General features: G+C 37.6%; 1 protein-coding gene across 6 annotated transcripts in view; it reads left to right on the top strand.

Moving 5' to 3' along the window:
• Nucleotides 1–2510, top strand: part of IMPDH1 (inosine monophosphate dehydrogenase 1) — a 227441-nt gene extending 224931 nt beyond the window's left edge. For all 6 annotated transcript variants that reach the window (XM_073619289.1, XM_073619290.1, XM_073619292.1 and 3 more), the window contains one exon: nucleotides 209–2510. In XM_073619289.1, the coding sequence (XP_073475390.1) occupies nucleotides 209–300 (92 nt within the window). In that variant the 3' untranslated portion in view covers nucleotides 301–2510. The remainder of the gene's footprint in view (nucleotides 1–208) is intronic.
• The last annotated feature ends 9498 nt before the right edge of the window (nucleotides 2511–12008 follow it).

The raw sequence follows: 12008 nt of genomic DNA, 5'->3' as shown, positions 1-12008 counted from the left end.
ATGAGGGCCTGTATTTAAAATCAAGAGTGGAAGACATTGTTTTGACTGTGTGGGGTTCACTAGTTTTGATATAATGCGGCTCCGGTCTCAGACTGTTAGGCTGTCATAACTTCTTATACTTTGCTGTGATTTATAAATTATCAGCTTGGCATTTACTTGGTGGATTAAACATTCCTCAAACTATGTATTTTCTGTTTTTGTTTTTCAGTTACGAGAAACGACTATACTGAAACTGGGAGACGTAGCCATCGCCAGTCTACTCCCAACGTTCCCTCTCTGGTCCCAACCAAACCCAAATGATGCATTGAAGAGATCCTCCTCCATTGTCCCCACCTCTTCGCCTTTTCCCTTTCCCTGAATTATGCAGGAAATCCAACTCGGCAATGTTTACTGACTCACTGCATGGGGTGATATTTGCACTAAGGACACCATTCTGTAGGGTGTGTAAGAAAGACTTGAAAGAACGAAAGACCAAGCTGCTGCCATGCTGAAATACCAACTGATCATTGAGCTGAATTGGCAGTACTTAAAATTACATTTTACATTTGCATCTGTGTGCAATTACAGTATGTACATTGATAATTCTCTGGGTGCCTACTTGGAGTGGATAGAGACGCATTGCTGTTGGATCAATACAAGAAACAACGATCATGTTAATTTAATGTGTCATACTCAGAATTCTTAGATATGTTTTATGTGATTGAAACACTGACAGTCTGCAGATTTTGCTTTCTTCCATATAGTGTTCATGAAATGGGATTGTGATGACAGCAGTGGGCCGGTTTTCAATGAACGTAGCTCAGATGACTAAAAAACTGTGGGTTGTACTTGTGATAGTAATATTGTCGGACAGCCCAGTTTGGGTTGCATTAGCTATTTCTTTCCTTTGTCATAAGCTTGGCTTAACTTGGCAGTTTGACTGTATATGCATATTTCTCAATTCTAATATATTGGTATTCAGCCCTGTGGAAGAGTGATATATCGGAGGTCAAAAAACTAGTATGGCCTGCAGTCCTAGATCTTGTCAGCTGGCCTATCTTGTGACCGAAGTCTCACTCATTTAGCACTATATACCATAAAATGGCACCTGTTTTCATGTGGCTAAATGGTCTGGAAACAGCTGTGGCATGGCAGAAGATGAGGAAGCGAGTACTTTTCTGCTCATTTATAGTTCTAGCAGTGAACTGAAAGAAAGCAAGGTGGAATTCCAGACAAATTGTGTTTTACATTTTTACTGTGCTGCCCAATGCACCCCAAAATCTAACAGACCTACTCAGATGGATCTTCTTCTCTTGTGCAAGTCTGTGTGAAGACGTGATGAGAGGCATGGCTGTTACTCAACAATGCCAACAAAGCACTGGAGTGAGAATGCTGGGTTCTCATTTCTATTGGAGGCAACATTACTTTTAGGCATGTTTAAGCGCAATCTGGTTGATCAATATCTGAGGGGGGGGTGACTTTAAATATGCTTTAAAGCCCAACTCAAGACCAAAACATTTGTTCCTTAAAACTTGTATAGACTTTGCAAGAGTGAAAGCTATTTTTATTTGTGGTCTGTAACCCTCTTGGGGAAATACTAACCCTTCACCATTTAACTTAAGATCACAAATCTCAGGAAAAAAAAAACTTATCCGAAACTCAATTTAAAGTTTGGCTTGTGTTGCATTTTAAGATATTGATGCATAAGGAAACATCAAACTAGAAGTGTTGGCCAGCTGCAAAATATTCCAACCTGTGATAGATATCCTCTGATATATCTATGTGGGTTACTTTCATGGTAATCAGTTGTACTCCTGATATGTTGGGTCTGCTAAATATTTCTGTAAAGATTACGCCACTAACCTCTTCATGAAAAATTATAAAACCTAAAAGCTGATCATAAAACATGGTTTAATACTGCATTTCTAGTTTTTCCAAAGCCTTCCATGGCAGACTACACAATATATTGGAACTTTAGAAGAACATTTATGGGAAAAGTACTGCATACAGTCTTTGGTGTTTTTAATAATCTGCTTGCAACGGCACCAACCTGCTGGATTGTTAACTCTTCCATTTTCCTTACCCTAACCAAAACATAATTTAAACAGAAAAAAGCAATAAATGCAGATTTGAAGCTGTCCATGTGTTCTGTATAATGTGATGTATATGTTGCTTAACATTGAAGTTTTATTTGTGTAGCATTCATTTTAAGTTTACATGTTTTAGCTTGTAGGGTTATGCTGCATTCATTACTGGCCATAAATTGACGCTAGCTTTGACAATTGCAGATGCCATATACCATTAGAGCTTTTGTAGCGCGCTGGTTGTGGCACTAAATGCATAAAGCAGTCTGTTTAGAAGTGTTACATTGCCATTTTATACACACTGTGCTATATACCAACCAGAGGTAATGCATATCTATGTATCCCCCATCCCAATAAAAAGTACACCAACATTTCATACAGTGCTAATTGTACATTTTAGTGATTATTTTTTATTTCCTTTTCCATTAAACGTAATTGGCAGATTTCCATTTTCTAGTTATGTTTAAAAAAAAAAAAAAAAAAAAAAATGATGTTGCATTTACAGAGGGCAAATAAAAGTTTTGTATTATTTATAGGGCATGTAATGCCTATGGCATTCAGTGATTGGATGTCAGTTACCCTAAACACAAGGTTTGGAATTCTAGCTAAACAATAGTTTATCTGCTTTATTTCATGGTAACATATGTGTTTTTTTGAGGAAGGTTGTTTTAGGAACCAAATGTGTTTTTTGTATTTTCGACAACTGGACAAACGTGCATGCTTTTTGATAACGGCTTTATCATAAAATTTTAAAAATTGTCAGATGTTAGCTGCTGGTTTGCACTAAATATCCTTTATTGCATTTCTCTTGTATCACACCCCAGCGGTTTTGTCGAACCATTGCTTTATTTAATAGACCCACATTGAATAGATGTAATTCTCTTAATAAACTCGTACCTTTAATAAAAGGGTAACACCACTTTGGTTTAAAAAAAAAATAAAGTATATAACCTAGTTGCTAAACAAGCCTTCCATTTAATTTATTGGTAATACAATTTACCCTTTCTAATACAATCTGCAGCCAGCTATAATTTGAAAAAAAAAAAAATCAAACCTAGATTCCTTTCATGGCGTCATTCTGGTTTTCAGAATCGGGGATGTAATTTGTTCATGCGGTTTTTGTCTCCCTGACTCTTGCAGTGTTTGGTATAACACTGGGACTAATCATACGACACTAGGAGGAAGATCTTCCCACTCCATGGGAAGTGCTTCAAAGCTGGTAAGACTCTGCTTTGAATATGGCCACAAGCCTTGCAATGTGTGCATCTGACCAGGCTAAGAATACTGTCTTAGAGTTGAACCTGAGGTGTAGCATTACAATTAAGGATGAGATCAGGCGTGTTCGCAAGTCCAGGAAGCTGACACTCCGCAGCACTAATCACAGGCAGTGAGACATTTCCTGATCTGTGCAGTCACGGATCGGGAAATGTCTCACTGCCTGTGATTAGTGCTGCGGAGTTTCAGCTTTCTGGTGGGCACGGGCATGTGGACTTGCCAACACGCCTGAGTTCATTCATTACAATATAGCTGTTAGCTACCCTGAATCCTGTATTGAGGAAATATGGAGACTGCCATTGCTGGCCTCTCCTGAGATTGCTAGTTCCCAGTAGGTTTAGTAAGTATATATAGTAAAAACAATGCAGCGCTAAGGATAACCAATAAGTGAAAGTGTAAACAAATACCAAAAACTTTTTAAAAAATTGCGAATGACATATTATCATAAACCTAATAGCATAAAAAACATACCATAAGATTAATATGATCACTAAAAAATTGTGCATAAAAATAATAATCGAGTGATGGTGTCATATAAGCAGAAAAAATAATCATACAAAGAGTCCCATCACATATAGTGCAATCTCAAAAAAAAGTTCATAAGCATAAAAAAAAGCTGATCCAGAATCCGTGATAAGAAAATCCAATCTCCCAAGAGGTGAATGCACCCAAATGAATATGAGGCTCCTTACTGACTCAGAAGACCACAACGGTCTGACCAGGCATATGGGAGATTAGAGGTATCCCAACAACCTATACCGGCATCTGGATCTGCGGTTAAAACTGTATGGCTCCGGGAATAAGAACAAGAAAGGCTCCCATACTCCCCAGACAACGTCCTATCGTGACGAAACGCGTAGGTAGTGGCGTACGACGCTGACGTCACTACGCTGTTCCCCTCTGCCGAACATGATGGGAAGTGTGTGTACAGCGGGAAGCCTGCGGAGACGGCGTAACATCGTGATTGCCTTTACACTTGCTTATTGGATCTGTTTGTAAGTGCATTTTTTATTCATTAAACTTTTATTGGTTGGAACGATTACACTATGGGAGCCTTTCTTGTTCTTATTCCCGGAGCCATACAGTTTTAACCGCAGATCCAGATGCCGGTATAGGTTGTTGGGATACCTCTAATCTCCCATATGCCTGGTCAGACTGTTGTGGTCTTCTGAGTCGGTAAGGAGCCTCATATTCATTTGGGTGCATTCACCTCTTGGGAGATTGGATTTTCTTATCACGGATTCTGGATCAGCTTTTTTTTATGCTTATGAACTTTTTTTTGTGATTGCACTATATGTGATGGGACTCTTTGTATGATTTTTTTTTTTTTTTCTGCTTATATGACACTATCACTCTATTGTTTTTATGCACAATTTTTTAGTGATCATATTAATCTTATGGTATGTTGTTTATGATAATATGTCATTCGCAATTTTTTAAAAAGTTTTTGGTATTTGTTTACACGTTCACTTATTGGTTATCCTTAGCGCTGCATTGTTTTTACTATTAATATCTGAAGTTTGTGTCTGACTTTTTGATGCTGCCTGCTTTGGTAATTTAGGGTTAAACTTCCGATTTTTGTTTATCTTTATATCAACTCGTTTCAGGCTGTAAGGTTTAATCCTTTATAGATACCAATTATTTACTAGGTTTGTAGCGCAGCGTTAACCCTTGGGTTTTTTTATACAGGTTTAAGTAAGTAGAATGGAACCACTGTCTTGGAGCAACTATGAAGATTAGCAGTTCTGATTTTCAGTGGTTTTTGAGACACTGTGCCTGACTTTTCAGCTTGTTCCAAATCGGACACAAAAAGCATTTTCAGAACATCAGCAATAGCGGCCTCCATATTTCACCAGATGTGGGTGACTTTTGGGCTCGTTCGGGCAGCTATCTGATTTTACTTGTAGTGAGCTGTGGATAGGGAGCAGTGTTTCATTGCATTGCAGTGTTTTTATTTATTTTTTGTAATGTTATTTGAGGTGTTTGAGTGACGCTTCATTCAGGTGATATGTGGTGCCTTCCTGTGCACTGCTGTAAAATGCTGCATTTTACCTCAGCTTCCGGCTGTGTTGCAGTGTGAACTGGGCACATAGAAAGCACTTAGCGGTGACTGGCATTTATGCAGTGCTGGAAAAAGCTAGTCACTGCATTCTGCAAACAAGACTTTGGGATGGCTGGTGGTGTGTACTTTGGCTGTTTTAACAACTAGATAAACAGAGCTTTGAAGGAACTGTGTTTTTACATGTTATTATCTGTGCAGCACGTTAAATGCAATTTATTTGACCATTCAGGAAAAGCAGAAAGCAATGGGACATGTGTTCCTGCACCAGGATTCTGCTGAGCATTCATTTGAAAAGTATATTACTGATCTTTTTGTTCTGTAGAATGTAGAAGCTGAGACTCTTCCTGGGATGTAGGTTCAGTAACATAACGTACATATAATTATAATTATCTCCCACATTCTGCCATTTGCTTCTTAGACTCCACACTAGGCTTAAAAAAAATGCCAATTCCCTTTGGCAGAAAAAAAATGCTCACATAGAGCTGTTTTTGTACAAAATTGAGTGTTTTTTTTTTTTTTTTTGCTGGAAAGCTCCAAATGCGAACCAGAAGGGTTTTTTGTTTTTTTTTTTTTGTTTTTTTTTTTTTGTTTTTTTTTTTTTCTGCCTCTCTAGGATGATTAAAGGCATATTTTGAGCTCAGGGTGTAATGTGCATGGACACATAGGAGATAACATTGAGCTATTCCTACAGGCAAAACTCCTCCTGTGGAAGCAGCAATTTTATCTATTTTTTTTTCTTCCAGCCAGTGTGCATGGAGCCTTAGTGTAAAAAAAAAAAAAAAAAAAAAAAAAAAAAGCTCCCTGCATTGATGATGGATCCTCTTCACAACTCTGAACAACGTGGTGAAGGTTAACTTTTTCTTGGCTGCAGGAAGTATTTCTACACTAAGGAGCAATGAGCAGGATGTAAGAATTTTTACAGAACCTACATCCCATAAAAATTCTAACTATAAATTTTATATGCTTTACACATAATATTTTGGCCCTGAAGGTACCGTTTTTTTTCAGTTACATTTGTAAGAACACTTGAAACCCATTTGTAAGGGTAGCCCCTTTAAATGAAATAAATGTTTTCTAGAATATTGCAAAATGGGATTTTGGATATTACAATTTTAAAATCATGTGAATTTGTTTGGAGCTATGTTTTTTAATATGAAGTTCTGATGTGAAAACCATGTGTTTAATATGCTGCATTGCACACCAGGTGGCACTGTGATCTGTATAATGATGGCTACGTCTTTGGTCAGCCATGACAATCAGCCTGTGGATCACCAGAAGTAAAATAAGGAAATGCTGCCCTTTTACTTGCTGGGATTACATGTTTTGCCATTCTAGCTGGAGTTCCACAGGTTGGCTTCTTCTATTTCCTCATATGTCTGCCATTTTTTTTTTTTTCTTTTTAACTGACATTTGTTTTGCATCTTTGGAACATACACAAAACTGAATATGTATTTTGCAAGTCTTTCAAATGCCATCTGTTTTATGTTTTGGATAAATTTACTGCAGGCAGTGTATTATGAAAATAAGAATAATCCAGAATTTCACTGTATTAGATTTTCACTCCTCTTACTAATTAGTATATCTGCTTGAGGTTGACCAATTTCTTTTTTTTTTTTTTTTTTTTTTTTTTTTGAACAGTTATACTCTGTCATGTCCATAACAAAAACTTGTAAAGAATGTGTAAGATTTGTGTACAGTAAAGTGTAAAATATGAGACTTTATTAATGTATTTTGTGGTTGTGTAGAAAAAAACATGCATAAACCACAGCTGTTCAATATATAATATGACATAGATTGGATGGTTTCTATTACACTCCATTTCTAATGTTCTTCTGTTAACCTCTCTGCTAGTAATGAAGTCTTAAGAGAGATATAGATCAATGACTGAAGCAAGTCATGCAATTATGCTCCATCTATGGAAAATGGTACATGTATTACCCCCAAGCTTTTATACATTTCAGAGTGCATTGTGTTCTTCCCAGCTCCTGTTTCAACTGGTCAGTCTGGGTCCTTAATCTGCTCTATGCTCCACCATCTTTTCATGTAAGTGCATTGGCCCTCCAATTTAATGGAAATACATAGCTAGCAATATATTCTCAGGTTGTCCAGCTAGTATGCAGACATTAGTTCTGCAGTAAAATACAGGGTACTCTCAATCTCTATATTTTATAAGCCTTGCCTTTTTGGCTCTATGCTTCCTACATTCCACAACTTCTCTTGTGTTAACCCATGTTGTGGTGTGTGCTTTATTTTTTATATAATATATATTTCCAAAACTGGTTTGGAGGCACTTGCAAGACCAAATTTTGAGACAAATGTACTGAGCTTCATCGAAACGTTGGCTATAAAAAAAAAAAACACTGCTCTTTGATGATCTGTGCAAGACCCATGCGTGCCTCCTAAATCCGTTTTGAATTCATGTTTTTCTTTGTGGATGAACATCCGGGCATTTACTTCCAACACAGTGTTGTGGCTGCCATTGAAACTAATTTAAATAAATATGTATATTATAAAATTATTATATATTTCAGTGTTCTTACTTAATCCGTTTCCTAGCTCATTAAGTTTAAACTTGCCAGGATAGTAATGTGGATGCTGCCGTTACGTATTTTAAGCTGTCCTTTAAATCCTTCCCCCACCCCAACACATGTTAAAGCGGATAACCAGTACAACCATTATTGTATATTGGTATTAGGAAACTTGTCTCCAGCCTATAAATCCTTAGCCATGACTCCTTGCAAAAGTTACAGTATACATTAAAACAGGATGTTGTCTAGAAACCTTTGCACTCTGGGACTTATTTATTAGTGCTTCATTACTTGCATGGTCTGATTCATTTTTAGCACCAGACGTTCCCAAAGGTCAATCAGAAATAATTATAAGGCAGTGTTAGACACTATCAGGGATCTTTTACCTTATCCTTTTTCCAATTTGACGTTTACTTTTGTGTATCATGTTTGCAAAGTATGTCAGCATCATATACATATATCTCTAAGCTTTAATTGTACACACTTGGGTCCAATTCTTTGTGCAAATGTGAATAAAAAAAGTAAAGACAATAAAGTGGATTTATTTTGTTGCCTTTCTATGCTTGCATTTTATTTTTTATATTTACTACAGAAGTGCAAATATACTTGAAGGGGCAGTTTCTTAATGATTAGGTTTTGTGGTCAGATTAGTAAACATACAGTGCCTTGAAAAAGTATTCAGACCCCTTGAACTTTTCCACATTTTGTCATGTTACAACCAAAAACGTAAAAGTATTTTATGTGATAGCAAATAAAGTATCGTGTTGCGCTAATATTAACCTTTCAGTCAATCTAAAACCAGTGCACAGTGTAAAAAACAATCAGCTGCTTGGGGCGCGGTGAGTCCTCACAACGAGCTGCTGACCAGCCTCAATGCTTGATGTCACTGACTCCTACACATTGCGTCACCCGATACGTGAAAGTCACGTGTTGGGTGACGCAATGGCTATCAACATACAGCACCAAGTGATAATCTAAACATAAGAGGGAATAGTAAGAATATTGGACAATATATATAGCAATTACATTTACTCATAAGTACAGGGGATAACCTGTGGTTGAGTCACTTTGTGGACCATATTATTATAATTTAGTGGCTATAGTTTTTCTGACCTGATCACGCTTATATGTATTTGTTTAAATTTTTTTATATTTTGTCACATAAAGGGATTGATTTATTTATTACACTGTGCACTGGTTTTAGATTTACTGGATGGTTAATATTCGCGCAACACGATACTTTATTTGTTACTTTTATATAGGTGTCTGAACACTTAAGTTTTGCAGCTTTTATTATTTGGGCTTCTCCCAGTCACAAATTGGATATTTTTTATAGTTTTGTAATTTCTCAGCAACGATTTAGTTTCACATTAATCCATATCAGCGCTTTAGTACATTTTGAATTCTATGTGATAGACCAACGCAAAGTGGCACATAATTGTGAAGTGGAAGGCAAACGATAAATGGTTTTCATTTTTTTTTTTTTTTTTTTTTTTTTTTTTTTTTTTTTACAAATAGCTGAAAAGTGGTGTGCATTTATATTCAACCCCCTTTACCCTAATACCCCTAACTAAAATCTAGTGGAACCCACTGCCTTCAGAACTCGCCTAATTAGTAAATAGTCCACCTGTGTTTAATTTAATCTCAGTATAAATACAGCTGTTCTGTGAAGCCCTCAGACGTTTGGTAGGGAACACACCAGCCACGTCAGGGATAAGGTTGTGGAGAAGTTTTAAAGCAGGGTTAGCTTATTAAAAATTAAAAAAAAAAAAAAAAAAAGAAATCCCAAGCTTTGAACATCTCACGGAGCACTGTTCAATCCATCATCTGAAAATAGAAAGCGTATGGCACACCTGCAAACCTACCAAGACATGGCCGTTCACTTAAACTGACAGCCTGGGCAATGAGAGCGTTGATCTGAGAACAAGCCCATGGTAATGCTGGAGGAGCTACATATAGCCACAGCTCAGGTGGGAGAATCTGTCCACAGGACAACTATTAGTCATGCACTCCACAAATCTGGCCTTTATGGAAGAGTGACAAGAAGAAAGCCATGTGGGGGACACCGCAAATGTGAAAGAAGGTGCTCTGGTCAGATGAGATCCAAATTGAAAGTTTTGGCCTAAAAGCAAAACCCTGTTTGGTGCGACGCTAACACTGCACATCACCCTGAACCCACCATGAAATGTGGTGGCAGCAGCATCATGTTGTGGGTATGTTTTTCTTCAGCAGGAACAGGCAAGCTGGTCAGAGTTGATGGGGAGATGGATGGAGCCAAATACAGGGCAATCTTAGAAGAAAATCTATTAGTCTGCAAAAGATTTGAGACTGGGGAGGAGGTTCATATTCCAGCAGGACAACGACCCTAACCTACAGCCAGAGCTACAATGGAATGGTTTAGATCAAAGCATAATCTTGTGTTTAGAATTGCCCAAAGTCCAGACCTAAAGCCAATTGATAATCTGTGGCAAGACTTAAATTGCTTTTAAGATGCTCTCCATCCAAACTGACAGAGCTTGAGCTATTTTGCAAAGAAGAATGAGCAAAAAAGTCACTCTCGAGATGTGCAAAGCTGGTAGAGACATCCCCAAAAAGACTTGCTGCTGTAATTGCAGCAAAAGGTGGTTCTACAAAGTATTAGCTTGGGGGGGCTGAATACAAATTCACGCCATACTTTTCATATCTATTTGTAAAAAAATTTGAAAACCATTTATCATTTTCCTTTCACTTCATAATTATGTGCTACTCTATGTTGGTCTATCACATAAAATACATTTACGTTTTTGGTTGTAAAATGTGGAGAATTTTAAGGGGTTATAATACTTTTTTCAAGACCCTATATACAAGTCCTGATGTGAACGTTTTAACTATGCAATGTAATAAGGATAAAAAAATGCTTTAGCATAGGAAAACTGGATTCAAATTGTAAAACAAAAAAAAAAAAACACTGAATAAACAGGTATAATTTACCTTGATATACTAAATAGTTTGCAATGATCTATACAGTTTTACTAACCCATGGAAAAGTTGCAAAGATTAAGGGGTTAAGTTTGCCTGTAAGGACTTAAAGCTTACATTTGAAAATTGATATTTGTTTTCATAAATGCCTTATTCTAATTGTACAGGACACAGACTTTGATATTCATAGACTGTGGGTTATAGATTGCTCAATTCAGGTCCTTGGGCCTTGGCAAGGCTTTTGGACATGGGCAGACTTCTATAACCTTATCCCCCCTCCCCCTCTATAAAACCTCAGTTGTTTGCTATTGTCCTGTAGACGATGGTCTCCACTGTGGAAGTTTCCTTGCTTAAAGAGGAAGTAAAGCCTTTGAAAAAAAAAAAAAAATACACCCTGCAAGACAAAGGCATAATGAGCTAGTCTGCATAGCAGACTAGCTCATTATGAATTACTTGCCTGAGATCGAAGCCCCTGCATCGGCCCTCGTACGCCACCATCTATCTCGGAGTGACTTCCGGATATCGCAGCTCCGGCGCTGTGAGTGGCCGGAGCCGCGATGATGTCACTCCCGCGCATGCGCGCTGGTGCCGCCACTAACTACATGATGTCTACGGCGCATCGTCCTGCTATTTCTGTAAAAAAAAAATCTCCTTAACCTTTTACGTTTGGGAGATATTTCTTGCACCTACAGGTAAGTCTTAAGCTAGGCTTACCTGTAGGTTAAAGTGGTTGTAATGAGTTTACAACCACTTTAACTAGTTCTTATTTACTTTAATATCTTGAATCAGTCCTTGTGTTGCTTCTGTTTATAGTAGAAGACAGTAATCTGAATCTGTGCAACCTCGGTATCTTAAGAACCATACCTGGACTGCCTGTAATGTAGCTTCGGGCACTGGATGCTCAACTTGGCACTCTGTACAATTTGTGTAGTTTGTTGCAGGATGCAGTACAGGTCCAGGGCTGTGGTCTTTTCATATGGAGACCCCTTTGCACACCTTGTGGGTTATTTACTAAAGGCAAATCCACTTTGCACTAACAGTGGACTTGGAAGTGCAGTCACTGTAGATCTAAGGGGGCCATGCAAGGAAAATATAAAACGCCATTTTAGCTTGCACATGATT

This window comes from Aquarana catesbeiana, linkage group LG03 (assembly GCF_042186555.1).
Source record: "Aquarana catesbeiana isolate 2022-GZ linkage group LG03, ASM4218655v1, whole genome shotgun sequence".
In the NCBI taxonomy this organism is placed as follows: Eukaryota; Metazoa; Chordata; class Amphibia; order Anura; family Ranidae; genus Aquarana; species Aquarana catesbeiana.
This window is presented reverse-complemented; position numbering and strand designations above follow the sequence as displayed.